Below are 15,520 nucleotides of genomic sequence, written 5' to 3' on the forward strand. Positions count from 1 at the left end.
TTTAGCAGTACAGTCTGGCTGTCTCTCGGGGATCCCATAGCAGAGTGTGAGGTAGAAAGCCTGGCTGCCTCAGACTGGTGACTCTCACACCTCCACCTTGAAGATCACAGGGGGAGCCATCATGTCTGTTTTTTGTGTAAACTCTGTGTCATAGTTCTCTCTTGGATTTTCTCTATTCTCTACTCATTTCTGGTCTTACAGGCTTTTATTTCTGTCTGTGCTGTAAGAGAACTGCTGCTGACTTGGGCTGTTGTGAGCAGAGGCCTCCCTTGGAGTTCCTTGGTTTCCACCCAGCCTGAGTAGCAGGTCATCAGCTCTTGCCAGTGCTCACACACAGCAGGGGCTCTGTGGGGCAGGTGCTCTACTTAGAATTCAAGCTGGGAAAGCTGCGTGTTTATATACCAGCTGAGCCACTTTAAGCTACTGTTTTTCTGTATTAATCAGCATTTACACATCACACATTCTATGAAATCTTAGTCATTAGTCACAGCTGTAGAGGCAGTGGGACTTGGGAGAATGGACCCTGTTGTTTTAACTTCTTTACAATGGCTGCACCTTAATCAGCTGCTATTTCAGCCAGCAATTACAACTCTGCAGTTACTGGCCTGCTTCTGTAGTGGTGGCCTGGCCACTTAGACCACAGCCTGATGGGAATTCTGCCCCACAGGCACTGGCTCTGTCGCTGCCTCTAAAGGTAGCTTTAATTAAATCTCTGTCGTCTATTTATAAATAAGACTCAAGGTTCAAAGGCTGGGGTAAAAAATCTTGTAGCTCAAAGACGTTGGGTTGCAGTTAGCTAACTTTTTCCCCTTGTTATAGTCTCGGAAATACCTGTGCTTCTGCTTTGCCAAACCAGAAAATGCACCAGTCCAAACCCCACCTTCTTGTCTATCTCTCCTAGATGCCCTCTGAGGCTGTATGATTACCTTCTGTCAACTAGTTGCTAAGGTAGACTCACAACCCAAGATTAATTTTATTAATGCAAATGCAAACTCAGGGTGATTGAATATCCCCCAGTAGGAGCCATTAATGAGGTAGACTAAAGTTTCATGCAGTAGCCAACTTTATTCAGAGCCTCAGATAGTTTATACCAGGTTAAGAAAGGCCACCTGATTAAGTTCTCATGAGTTCAAGCTGTACATAATCACAAGGACAAGCCTCATGTAGCAAAACATGTCTTTCCATAGAGGCAAATAAAAGATAGTCTAAACATGTAATTAAAATAACAAGAGCAAAAATCCGAAGTAAACTCAGTCCTATCTGCTACTCTTGGGAGGAGCATGAAAACACATTCCAAGAGCAATTTCATGTTTTGAAGAAGCTGAGGTCGTTGGAACATTCTCACAGGCACTCAGAATTCTCCTCACATGACTCCATTCCAGGACTGTTCTGACAGTCATGCTTTAGTGTCTATGGGTATTTGAATCCAGGGCCCCTGGAGATACTTAAATCCTGGCTGCTCAAGTTCCTTGCATAAAGAGTATAGTATATCCATATAACCAACCCATACCCTGCTGTGAACTTTAAATAATCTCTAGATGCTTATAATACCAAATAGAAACAAATCAATGCAAATAATTATATAACATGCATAGAAATAAAAACCATTTTTTTTTTGTTTTGTTTTTGTTTTTCGAGACAGGGTTTCTCTGTGGCTTTGGAGCCTGTCCTGGAACTAGCTCTTGTAGACCAGGCTGGTCTCGAACTCACAGAGATCCGCCTGCCTCTGCCTCCCGAGTGCTGGGATTAAAGGCGTGCGCCACCACCGCCCGGCATAAAAACCATTTTGTAAGTGTAGTACAAGTAAAATTTTTCTCCCAAATATTTTTCATTTATATTTTTTATTTACTTGTTTATTTACTTGTTTCTTTGTTTTTCTAAGATGGGGTTTCTCTGTGTAGCCCTGACTGCCCTTGAACTCAGAGACCTGCCTCTGCCTCCCAGGTGCTGGGACTAAAGGCCACTATTGCCTGACTTCATTTTATTTTTTTAAATTAAAATATAATTAAATAACTTTTTTCTTTCTTCCCTCTAATTCCCCCACAGAAATTCCTTCAGATATTTTTGATAGATATGAAACTCACATATGGAGGGCAAATTGTATATGAAAGAAGTCTGTAGCTTTATGTTTTAGGATTAGAAACTTTAAAATCATCAAGAACTCAAGCCTTGGGAGGGTCAGCAAGACGGATTACTTAGCCTTGCTTGCTGTCAAGTTTCATAACTGAGAGTTGGGTCCTTATTTGCATCATTGCAGAAACAACAAACAAAAACACCACCCCAAATATAAAAATGTTTAGCTGGTCATGCAGATGTACACCATAATCACGGCATCTGGGAGACTGAGGCAGAAAGATTACAGGTCTGAGGGTCGTCTGGTACACAGTAAAACTGTCTTAAAAGATTCATAGTATATATATAAATTTGAATTAGAGACTTATGGTGTATATTAGTATTGGAAAATTCAGTGCCTTCAGCCACATAAGTCTTTAAGAATATATACAGCATATCTTTCTTATCCTAAGTATGAGTAATTTGATAAGATGAGAATTGTTTGTTGCTATTATACTATTATACAACTCTCTAAAAGATATTACATGTTTGTGAAATAGGTTCTTTGAGTTGCTAGACATTTTATATGTTCTTTGATTTCTTTATTTTAATAAATGGTTATGTTACATTAAATATAAAAGTTTAAGATGCTCTTAGAATGTATATTTCAGTTGATACACAAAACAAGTTATGTAATGTCTGACATTGTTTCCTCTTAAAATGTTTCCTTCATTCGGTTCCTGCTTGCTTGTTTATGTTAAATGTTCCTTGGCACTGTCTCCCTTCACCTCAGTTACTCTTGTCATGTACTTCATGCTTTCATCCTTGACTTCCTGTCTTAATAGAGATAGACTCAGTTTATGTTCCACATCTTTTTCTGTTTCAAAAATGGGAAACACCTATTATTTCCTATTGGAATAGGTGACACCTAGGTATTTGGGGGGAAATGTAGAACATGTCAGTCTTCTAAAAGGACAAGTCATTCTATTTTACTGCATTGCCAGGCATGGTGGTACATCCCATAATCCTAGCCCTGGGGGAGCCACTGTGTGCTACAAGAAAAAAAAAAAGTAGTACATTAACAGCCATAAACTCCATTTCTAGTTTCTTTAGAGCTTGTTTGGAGGTTTGGATATGGAGCACAGCTATTCATATATACTAACAAAAAAAACAAAAAAAATAGTCTTCCTAGGGGAAGTTGTTCTCTTGATCTGAGCACATAACTTTTGGGAAGGATATACTTGGAACTGTGAGAAAAGAAGGGAACACCCAAGTAGACAGCCATATCAGTGCTGAATCAGCTTTATGTTCTCTAGTGTCATTATGCTGCCATCTCATACTTTTCTCTCCCTTCTCTGGGCCTCCTGCTCAGTTTCATTATGGACACATATAAATAGGTTAAAATATGGCATGGGCTCACATACTTCCATTATTTTAAATAAGTAGCCCATCTTTCTGATACCTTTTCCTTCAGGTTCATTTATATATAGTTAGCCTCCCAAATGTAGAATCAGTTACTATTTCATTATAACCATGAGCCAACACCATTATCCTCTTCTATATGAGCTTTACTCTTAGTTAACAATTATATAATTAGTCTATTTCAGCCATGGAATAACCATTATACTGTATTAAAATTTATTGTGTATGTGTGTGTGTGTGTGTATGTGTCTTTCTCTGTTGGTAAAGTAACTGAGTACAGTTGTATCTATTTTATATTGTTCAGTTCCTAGCATAGAATTTGAATTCAGTGGCTTAAATGACATCTGTTGTCTGCATTCAGAAGAGAATTTAGTATTTGGTCAATAGGATCAACAAATACTTGTTAAGTACTTACATTGGTTTTAATATGGATTAGGGTAGGAACATGGGAAAATGTATTTAACTTGATTCTTTCAGGGAATTTTAGCCTGGGTGAGAAGGCACTATTAACATTCCTAGAGTGGTTTTGAACTATGACTCCCATGGGAAGCCTTACCTTCTCTGAGGAGAGGATAGGGAATGGAGTGAGGGGAAGGTGGAGGGAGTAGGAACAGGGATTGGTATGTAAAATGATAAAAGATTTTTTTAAAAAGATAAATAAAAAGAATAAATTCTAATCTGAATAGTACTTTGCTAAATAAGATAAATGAGAACAATTGAGTGAAATCCTTCACTCACATTGGGTGTGATGACTGACACATACTGCTTAAAATGTTAAAGAGGAGTTCTTAAATGACAGCTGAAGAATTTCTACTCTAACATAGTAAATAAAAGGATGATTTAGGAGTATTGGTCTTGTGAAAGAATGAAGAGATTGTAGAGGGAAGTAAGTCTGAGAACTTTCATCAACCTGGGACTGAGACTGAGAGAGCCTGAACTATGTAGGAAGAGAAATACATAGATGTGAAAAACAGATCTAACGATCTCAATGTAAAATTAAAAATGTTACATACCTTCTTATTCCAAGAAGGAAGAACCAGGGCACAGTCACAATCAAGTCAAGCAAAACCAAATTCCATTAGTATGAATAACTCGGTGTCCAATGCCTGGGATTTACCCAAGGTCTTCTGGGTTCCAAAAGGCTTGGACACTCTCTGCAATTCACAGTACCTGTAGTGTTGTGGTCTCAGACCGGCTATGCTCCACAACTGCTGCTGTCCTTGGTGGCCAGGTCTCTGCTGCAAGGGGTCTACATACACCACTTCTGGAACCTTTCCAGGGCCTCTATTGCTTGCCACACCAGCTCAGCCTCTCTCCATGTCACCTTCAACCCTGGGCTTCTGCTCAGCTGAGGCTGCCCCATCACTAATTGGTCTCCCTGACCTCTCAGTGCTAAGCCTCAGCTGCTTGCTCTCCATGGTCCCTTAATGCCTTTAAAAGTGATATCACCTGAAAGACTCTTCGGTATTTCCAAATTCAACTACCAGTGTAAGATACAACTTTAGCTTCCTCTGTGTGTGGACCCTGAAGACACACTTCTCAGAAGATGATACCTCAGTGATGCTGGATTCTTCCTAGCCATCACTGCTTTCTCAGCTCAACTGACTGATATGGATTGTTGCCATCTCCATCTCCAGATAACACAGATTCTTAACACAAAATATCACACAAACAGTCCAGCAGTCTGAAAGAGACTTTCAAACTTTCCCCTGAAAACTCCAGATCCCCATCATTTGTCCTGCTCTCATCATTGTTCTTAGTTACCACAACAGCTCACTAAAGCTTTGAAAACTCAGTGGCTTTTCCAGACCCAGTTTTCTTCCCCAATCCTTCCCCCAAACAGCATGGTCATGTCTGTTAAAGTGACTTTCCACTTCTGGTAACAATTCCAGTCTTGGTTAGGGTTTCTGTTGCTATTATAAAATACCACAACCAAAAACAACTTGAGGAGGAAAAGGTTTATGAATTTCATATTACCACTTTCAGAGAATTCAGGGCAAGAACTCAAGGAACCTGGAGGCCCAAACATCATGACGCAGAAACTATACAGGATGTTTGCTTACTACTGACTTGATCCCCATAGATTGTTCTGCCTGCTTTCTTATAGCACCCAGGACTACCAACCAGGAGGTGGCACCGCCCACAGTGAGCTGGGCCCTCCCATATCAGTCATCAATCATGAACGTGCACTACAGGTCAATCTGGTCTGGGCATTTTCTCATAAAAGTAGTCAGGATATATACCAAAGATAATCCTAAAGTACAGTTTAAATAAAACTAAGGATGTTGTTTTGCTATCTAATATGAAATAGTTTTGGAAGGAGTGGATAAAGTTACAATGTACAAAGAGAATTTTGAATTAACTCTTATATAAGAGGTTGGAGATTAACAGAATTCTGCTGCCCAACCAGAACCATCTACAGAAGTCAGTAGAGCTGCTGCATTTCTTGGTGCCACACTTCTTAAAAATTAAGGAAAATTTTGTCCAGTACCACCAATTTTGTGATCTAAATTCATAGTGGTTTTAATTTGTGTAACCCTTGCAAGTATGTTTTATATATTATGTAGTACATCTCACTGAGTGCGTGTGTCCTTGCTTTGTAACTATCATTTCTTTTATTAGCTAAATACCTGACTTTAGAAATGTGTTTTAGAACACTTAGAGCTCTAAGTGATTCTGTCCTTGAATTGCTTTCTAACTGAAATGGCGCATACTCTCTCATGTGTGGCAGTTGGAGGAAATGTGGACTGGAAGCAGATAGCAAGTATTCAGGAGTCTATTGGCGAAACCAGCTCTCAGAGTGTTGTGGTTGCTGTGGACAGGTAAGGTATTCATTTTCTCCCCTTCTCACTGGAATACTGTTTCAGCCCTATTTTGCACCTTGTTTGAAAAGAAAAAAATATTATCCAAATAACTTTCAAAAAGTAATATAAGACTATTTTGTGACATGCTGTGATTTAGATGATGACATGCCTTTAATTTTGGTTCTCTAAATGTAAAATACAGGAATGATTTTAGTTGCATAAAGCTATGTTACAATTGGTACTGGAACTATTCATGATTTAAAAACTCACAAATCTCTCTAGAAAATTATTCCCTTTTTTTCAACTCTTGGAAATTAAGCTTAGTTTATCTTTCTAGGTAAGTGGTGTAAAACAGCATGCTGGATAAAGTGAATGGATTTTCCTGGAAATTCTCATTATATACTTCTTTGGAAAGGTCTTTAAATTTTTTGCATTCTATACATTTCTAGGTATTCCCTTTTTAGCTTGTTTTCTAAAAGAAACTACATACTATTTCACTATAGAATATTACTTTAAAATGCACAGCAAATAGAACCATATTTTATAGCAGTCTTTTGATGGTTCCTTTTTTCCAGGTGATTGCTCTCAAAATTGAAACTATATTTTACAATACTGGTATTCAAATTTTTTAAAACTACTTATGTTTGAAGCTTTCAAAACAGCCTTTGATTGCTGATCTTGAGACTCAGACTGATTCATTATTTACTTCAGATAAAACTGTGGCGGGTTCGGGTGGGGCATACCTGTGCATACCCACCTATTAAGTGTCTTTTTTTTCCATCCTTATTTTTTGAAACAATTTCTTGTTGGTTGACCTGGAGCTCACCACTTTGGCTAGTCTAACAGAGGATTCTCTTTTTCCACCTCCAGTGCTGACATTATAGGTTGCAGCAGCTGCGCCTGGTTTTTCTTTACATGGGCTGGGGATCTACAAGGTCCTCAAGCTCTTCCATGAGCACTCCCTCCGTAGAGGCACTTTCCCAAGTACAAACAACTAGATTTGTCGGTGGCTCCTAACCCTGAAAGTACTTTCTGGAACTTCTTTCTTGAAACAAATTCCTAGTGTTTGGTGTTGGGTGTTTTGTTTGTTTGTTTGTTTGTTTTGTTATCTTCCTTGTGTAGATTCTAGAAATACTGTCTATCATCTTGTATTTAGCATGAAGACTTGTGACATACAGGGTCTTTGACATGTATTATTTTTTTATCATTTTAGGTTAGCAAGAGCTGAGTGTTATTGTCCTCAGTTTACAAATGAGAAAATTGAAACAGAAGGGTTTAAATAAGTTGTTCATTCTCACAACCGACTAGTTTGTATTGATGTTTTTACAGTGTATGTTTTGTTCTCTCATTCATAGAGAAATCTGGAGCATAGAACATGCCTGTGGTTCTGTCCAGAGCCCTTCTTCCTCTATTCAGCTTCAGAGCCGGGTAGTAATTGCCATTTTTGCTCCCAGGCTATCTTCCATTTAAATGATGTTTCTGTCTTGTAGAAAGTCATCTTTATTGTCATTATGATAATCTATTTAATATTATAAAAATCTTGAAAAAGTTAAGGCATGACTGTAAATGCGCCTGCAGGCTGCTGTGCTCTTCAGTATGGCTGTGTTTTAGTGGAACATGGCTAGAAATAGAGCGGCCCCTCAGGCTACCAAAGTGAGTAGGAATTTCAACACCCTTTCTCGGGTTGCACATCCCCCTGCCTTCTACCATCATGACTGGGTCTCCAGAGCCTCTGGTTGCTATGGTAGTTCTCTGTCAATGCTTGTTCTCCAGTCTTTCCCATCATCACAGCCTGCATCTTTTCCTGCGATTGCAGTCTCCATTTTCTGCACTACACTTTACCATCTGCTTCTTTTTCTCTCCAGTTAAATCCTTTCTTATGTCTTTGTCCTTACTTTTGTTCTTTTATGATGTTTAAATATTTTACTCTGGTATATTTTGCTTACTGCTTTGCCTTCCATGAGGATACCTCTAGTTTGAGAGAAATCATCTGGCTTTTGTGCATAGTCTAGCAGTTTTTACTTTGGTTGATATGAGAACTTTGTAGTTTTTCTGTATTTTATGTTCTGCATTCAATCTAACCATTGTGCTAAATGGTATGCAGTTCTCTTGATGTTCTCCCGTGTTTGTTTTTTGCCAAGGTTTTTTTTTTCTTTTTGTTTTGTTTTGTTTTGTTTCCCAGACAGGGTTTCTCTGTGTATCTCTGGCTGTCCTGGAATTCACTCTGTAAATCAGGCTGGCCTTGAATTTACAGAGATCCACCTGCCTCTGCGTCTCTGAGTGCTGGGATTAAAGGCATGTGCCGCCACCACCTGGCTTGTTTTTTTGCCAAATTTTTTAATTACTTACTTTGTTTTACTCAAAAGAAAGTACAGCAGGAGCTGAGATTTTACATTTGCCAATCTGTTTTGTTTCTTATTGTTACACTGAAGATTAACATTAGTTGTATGTGAGACATTCAGATTGTGTTAGAGAAAAACTAGAATATCTTGAAAATGTTTGCTGCAAGTTTAATTCATGTAAATATGATGCTGTATAAAGAGTATTTAAGGGGACTTTGAAGTCAGCCTGCTGCAGTTTGAATCTTGGCTCTGGCACTTACTAGTTCAGTGCTTGAGTTTTCTGCTTACAGAGGTTGCATTATAATAGCTCATATTGATTATTGAATGAATATGAATATATTAAATAGTATATATATGATACATGGATAGTACTTCCCGGTGATTGGTAACTACTCCTCTTAGTACAGTATTTTTAAGATTAATATTTGAGCTGGCTCTGCCTTTGAGGTTTCCCCTTTATCATGTACATCTATTTTTGAAGTTTTAATTTGATGAATGTTATAAAACCTGTGAAGATTTAGTCTCCTCATACTGCTGCATAAAAGCCAGTTCCTGGTGAAAAGAACAGGTTCTACTTGTATGTGCTGAAGTCTCTTATGACAGTGGTGCAGAAAAGCGCTCAGGAAGGAAAGCTGCACAACACTGAGTCTCGTAGCCTATCCTCGAACCCTTGAATATTGTCAGGAAGCTGCTTCAGCCAGTTCTTGGGTAAAGTGAGAGCGTTTGTCATTTTTTTGCCATTTTTAAGTTCCAAATGAATTTTCTAATCAAATGAACATTGCTTATAAAAATAAAATGTAACTATCTTAAGAGCTTGCTTAGGGTTTGAGATACATATAACTCAGTGGTAGAGCATTTGCTTAAGGCTACTAGTAGATTATCAGTAAAATTTGGAAATCCCATAATTTCTTAGTAAACCAACTCATTGCTTTCATAGATTCATATTTTCTTATCTTTAGAACCCTATGAGGTGCTTGCCTCATATTTGTAGAAACGTAATTAAAGCTACAATGTACACTCCTGAGTACAGAATGTAAGTGGGAAGGAGAAACAGTTCAGACAACTCTTGTTAGTAGGCTGTGTGATGAATAAATATTCATTTGGCCATTTGGCCTTCTTAAAACACCTAAGAACTGTTAATACTCTGAGCCATTACTTTTGAGTTGGCATAACAGAAGTAAGACTTCTTAAGTTTTTTAATTGTCTTTTTCCCCCAGAATATTTACGGGATCTACACGGCTAGATGGAAATGCTATTGGTAAGTGTGAATATTCTACTCCTATTCTGTCCTTTTGGCTCAAAAGCTTTAAAATTAAGATTAAAATGTAAATGTATTTATTTTTAGTTGATTTTGTCCGTTGGCTGTGTGCCGTGTCCATGGATGAATTGCTTTCCACTGCACACCCAAGAATGTTCAGTCTACAGAAAATAGTGGAGATATCCTACTACAACATGGGGAGAATACGGCTGCAGTGGTCTCGCATTTGGGAAGTTATTGGAGATCATTTCAATAAGGTATTGTATTTGTTTACATTTGCAATATTTTTCTTTGTTAAAATTTTCCTAATCATAATCTGATTTTTATTTCTTCTAAGCAGTTGTTTGTTACAGTTGTATAATTAAATGTAGAAAACATTTCAGGATCATGTTACAAACTTTTATTGCCTGCGCTTTGGGTAGGTTGAGGCAGCTTGGGTGACATGTATAGCAAGATCCTGTCTCGAAAAGGAAAAGGGAGGGCTGAGAAGTGGCTCTTGCAGAGGACCCAAGTCTAGCTCCCAGTGTCCACGTCTAGCAGCTCACAGCCACCTAGAGTTAAAACTCAAGTTTCGGAAGAATGAATACGGTTTTCTACTCAACTTCCTTGGACACGCACACACATGTCCAATGCACATTCACATATAGTTTTTTTTTTTAAGAAAAACAAAAACTTTGAGTTGCTTTCTTTTTAGAAATGATTACTGAAACTTTTGACAGTTTCACTAAAATATCTGTTTTCTATTTTTTGCATCCTGGTGCCTCTGTGAAGAACCTAGGATTCATCTTCTTATGCTGATTGTTTTGTGCTGTTTTATAAGGAAAGAATGAAATGTCATAGTTTTACCTGTGACATTAGCATCTTGGTCTTGTTGCTGCCCTTACAGGTTGGTTGCAATCCTAATGAAGATGTGGCCATATTTGCAGTTGACTCCCTGAGGCAGTTATCAATGAAGTTTTTAGAGAAAGGGGAACTTGCAAATTTCAGATTCCAAAAGGATTTCTTACGGCCTTTTGAACATATAATGAAACGAAATAGGTAATATGTTTTCTTCTTTTTAGTTGAATATCAGTAATATCTTACTATGTTCTACTCCAAAGAGAAGAATTTTTAAAAAAGGATTGAATTTTATGTGGATGCATATTTAAGCAATTACATTACTATTTTAGGTCTCCAACAATTCGAGATATGGTTGTACGGTGTATAGCACAGATGGTTAATTCTCAGGCTGCAAATATTCGCTCAGGATGGAAGAATATTTTCTCCGTATTCCATCTAGCTGCATCAGACCAAGATGAAAGCATAGTAGAGCTTGCCTTTCAGACAACAGGGCACATTGTCAGTAAGTATTCCTTAGCTGTGTTCAAGTGCAGCTAGAAAAGCTGACTGTGTTCAATTGACTGGTGGTGCTGGAGTAACTCAAGGCCTGGAACTTGCTAGGTCAAATACACTAACAGCGAGGTGTATCTCCAGCAGCTGGGCTCTTGAAGCAGAGTACTTTGTTTGATTCTTATATTGTTCTTAACCACTGAACCATCTTCTCTGACTTTGTGGGAAATTGAAGTATTAAGGATGGAAGTTAAAGTTAATCTTGTATAAAAGATAGTGATTAAATGTTTGCTGTGTAAGTGGGGTGGCCTGAGTTTGGGTCCCCAGCACCATCAGAAACAATCTGAGCATGGCCAGGCACATCTCTAAACCCAGTTTGTGTTTATGTGGGGTAGGACTATCTTGGTTATCATTTAGTGAGTGATTGCTTAAGTATTAAGCATTTTACTTAAGTATTTCAAGAATAAAATGTCATTGTAGGCATGGTTAAACACAGCTATCCAAAGAGTAGTAACTGCATATCTGCCCAACAAGCGTTAAGGTGCACCTGTTAGTTTATTATGTGGTGTTTAGAGTGTGAACAAAATAGACACATCTTACTCGTGACAGTCTAGTTGTGAAGAGAACCCATACACATTTTTGTTAGGTGGCAAAACCCTTGATAACCTATTAGAAGTATGTACTCCTTTAGAGATTAATATATCTTGGATACAATTAAAATAATTGAAAATGTGTAGTTATTTCTATTTATTTTTCTCTGTTTTAGCTCTAGTATTTGAAAAACACTTTCCAGCCACTATTGATTCTTTCCAGGATGCAGTGAAGTGTTTGTCTGAGTTCGCATGTAATGCAGCTTTCCCAGACACAAGCATGGAAGCGATTCGACTAATTCGCCATTGTGCAAAATATGTGTCTGATAGACCTCAGGTATGGTAGCATCATTTAGTAAACAGAATATTGCGAGTAATGGGTACAATGTGAAGTCTGTATTTGTTTGGAAAGTTAGTGTACAGGAAGCATTTATTTTGAGCCCAAAATTAGTTTGAACTTGATTCTGAGTTACAGTTCTCCCAAGTAAATACATTATTCGTTTGATTTTCATAACACCAAATGGGGCAGCTTGTGTTACAGCTTTATATAGATAAGGAGACAGGTGCAAGAAGTTTTAAGTTGTGTCCATAGTTGAAAGGCAAGTGAAGGAGAAAGATACCTGACCTGTTTCTAAGCATCTGACCTACTGCCTGTCTGCCTGTGCCTTGCAGCACTGAAGTCACACGTGGATGAGTGTGTACTTAAGCACTGGAATAAAGGACTGGATTGACGGCCTTGCTAGTTTGACCTTGAATATCTGAACCTATTCTGTGTATATGTGGGGAAGGAGGTATGGGCACATGTGTATAGGCAGGTTTTTGTGGAAGCCAGAAGCATTAAATGCCCCTAGAGCTGGAGTTAAAGGCTGCTAACCACCTCATAGGATACTGGGAACCAAACCCAGTTTCCTTACAAGAGTAACTGCTAAGCTGTGACTAGCCCTGTAAAACCAACTTCAAAAACAAAACGTCTAATCAAAGGCTCTTTACAGATAGTTATTATAGTCTTCAGCTTTTTGTGAATTATTATATATTAAATTTCTCACCTTTGATTGGTAAAGCACTTATTGTTTTTCCTGAGAAATATTACTGACTGTGTCAGAATGTGTATCTTTGCCTTACTGATTGCATCCTTTCTCTTGAAGGCTTTCAAGGAGTACACAAGTGACGACATGAATGTGGCCCCTGAAGACAGGGTGTGGGTGAGAGGGTGGTTCCCGATTCTCTTCGAGCTGTCATGTATCATCAATAGATGCAAATTAGATGTAAGAACCAGGTAACAATCCATATTTGAAATTTAAGTTTTGAAAGATTTATTTTTATTCTCATTAACTTTTATTATGGCTACACACAAGTTTACAGTTAGAGACCACAAAATTATTATTTTTTATCCAAATATATTAAGAATTAGAGATAGAGAGAGAGAGAGTGAGAGAGAGAGATAGAGAGAGAGATCGATCTTGCCAGCCAAGCTGTGATGGCGCACACCTTTCATCCTCGCACTGGGTGGGGGGTGGGGGCAGAGGCAGGCAGATCTCTGTGAGTCCAGGCCAGCTTGATTTACAGAGCGAGTTCCAGGATAGCCGGGGCTACCCAGAGAAACCCTGTTTTGAAAAAAAGAGTTAGATAGGCATGTTTTAGACTTTATTTGTAGACAGAAGTTTTTGTTCCACCTGATTCCATAGCCATTCTGTCCCAAGAAAACACATAGAGGCTTATATTAATTATAAACTCTTTGGTCTGTTAGCTCAGGCTTTTTATTAACTAGCTCTTAGAACTTAACTTAACCTATAATTCTTAACTAGGTTCAGCCACAAGGCTTGGTACCTTTTCTCAGTAAGGAAATATCATTTTGCTTCTTCTGAGTCTGGCTGATGACTGATTCTCTAACTTTCCTCTTCCCAGAATTCTCCTAGCCTGGTTGCCCTGACTGTTCTTCCTGCCTGACTACTGGCCAATCAGTGTTTTATTAAACCAATATGAGTGACAAATCTTTACAGTGTACAAGATGATTATTTGTCAGCATTTCCTCTTTTATCTTTTCAAAACAAAAACCTTGAATCTAATCTCCTTTCTTTAGTGTTTTTCCTGATCATTATCCATAACAACTTGTAACAAGACAAGCATCCATAAGTGGGGGGGGGGGGGATGTGGGCATAGTTTTCTAGGCTACTTCTTGCTGATTGGGCTTGCTGGTAAATCTTTGGGGGACCCTGAGAACATTAGGATTATGGTCAAATCCTGACTAAGTATTTCTATGAAACTGTCACCTCAACTTACCACCTTGAAGCTGTTCTGGGTGTGGAACGCAGCAGAAGAAACTGCAACAAAGAGCCATCTGCTCCTATGGGGTCTTTCTTGATTGAACCTGATTTTTCTTAACCCAGAATGAATCCACAGCCTCTTATTTCCTGTGGAAATAAAAGCAAGACCTCTTCTCCAGAGTAACATATCTTTTGACTTAAATTTTGAAGTCAAGGCATTTTCAAAATATATAGGTTGGATTGATCCAGCAGCATTTATAATCAAATGTCTTTTAGAAGGTGTTGCTCCTTCCTCAGCAGTCAAACAATTCAAAGACAACACAATATCATACAGTAACAATCTTTATGTAACTTTTTAATTTTTGGATTTTTAAGACAGGGTTTCTCTGTGTATCTTTGGCCATCCTGGAACTTACTCTGTATATTAGGTTGGCCTCAAAGTAAAGGAGATCAGCCTGCCTCTGCCTTCCAAGTGTTTGGATTAAAGTGCACCACCACTTCCAGCTACACTGTATCTTTTTTTAGGACTTTCTCTGTCTTTTTTTTTTTCCTCTCCTAAGTCTACATATATTTTTAAACACACTGTAAAGCATTTGGAGGTTTGTTTTTCATCTGCATCTGTCTTTACTGCGTATCTCTATCTTTTTCTGACTGCATGAGTCTTTATTCTGCTAAGGGATATGGCTAGGATTAAGGCTGTGGCTTTGGCAGCTTGCTGTGCCCCATTCCTTAGATTTCTGAGAATCTATCTTTATGGCAGAGATACTGGCAGGTGCTGTGTTTTATTGCCACAATTCTGTGGAGTTTCAAGGTCTATGCCACTGCCAACAAGCCTGCCTTAGACTGCTCATAAACACCATTTAATTGTTTGGTGACAGAGCCTCTTAAAAGAGCCACAGGATTTTTTCTGCTTATACTGAGTCAGGAAGCCTTTCTTAAAGGAGCCACGACTCTGCTTGCCGTCAGCAAAACAGACCCTACCTGAATAAAGATGGTTACCAAGAAGCTGAGCTTGACTCTGTACTTGTCTGTCTAGACTCCTTTTTTAAAGCTTTCTCAGACTTTATATGGAAATTCTTGCCAAACATCGGGTGGGGGGGGGGGCATTTGTAGACGGAAGTTTTTGTCCTGCCTAGTCCCACAGCCATTCAGTTCCAAAGAAACACACAGAGGCTTATATTAATTATAAACTGTTTGACCAATTAGCTCAGGCTTATTATTAACTAGCTCTTACAACTTAAATTAACTCATAATTCTTGTCAGTGTTAGCCACGTGACTTGGTACCTTTTCTCAGTCATTTTCATCTTGCTTCCTCTGCATCTGGCTGGTGACTGCATTTCTGCCTTTCCTCTTGTGTGTTCCTTTCTGACTGAATGGCTGCAGGTCTACATATAATAATATGATTACTAGATATATTAGTGGGAAATGAAATATATTACTTTACTTAAATCTGTATTT

At 38.4% G+C, this 15,520-nt stretch overlaps 1 protein-coding gene across 1 annotated transcript in view; it reads left to right on the plus strand.

Annotated features, from left to right (window-relative positions):
- The window catches only part of Arfgef1 (ADP ribosylation factor guanine nucleotide exchange factor 1), a 94,139-nt gene that overhangs the window by 62,421 nt on the left and 16,198 nt on the right, over nucleotides 1-15,520 (plus strand). The window contains exons 23-29 of the mRNA XM_038347303.2: nucleotides 6,206-6,296; nucleotides 9,838-9,878; nucleotides 9,966-10,135; nucleotides 10,765-10,916; nucleotides 11,048-11,220; nucleotides 11,974-12,134; nucleotides 12,943-13,073. Coding sequence (XP_038203231.1) covers nucleotides 6,206-6,296; nucleotides 9,838-9,878; nucleotides 9,966-10,135; nucleotides 10,765-10,916; nucleotides 11,048-11,220; nucleotides 11,974-12,134; nucleotides 12,943-13,073 — 919 coding nt within the window. The remainder of the gene's footprint in view (nucleotides 1-6,205; nucleotides 6,297-9,837; nucleotides 9,879-9,965; nucleotides 10,136-10,764; nucleotides 10,917-11,047; nucleotides 11,221-11,973; nucleotides 12,135-12,942; nucleotides 13,074-15,520) is intronic.

This window comes from Arvicola amphibius, chromosome 11 (assembly GCF_903992535.2).
Source record: "Arvicola amphibius chromosome 11, mArvAmp1.2, whole genome shotgun sequence".
NCBI lineage: Eukaryota > Metazoa > Chordata > Mammalia > Rodentia > Cricetidae > Arvicola > Arvicola amphibius.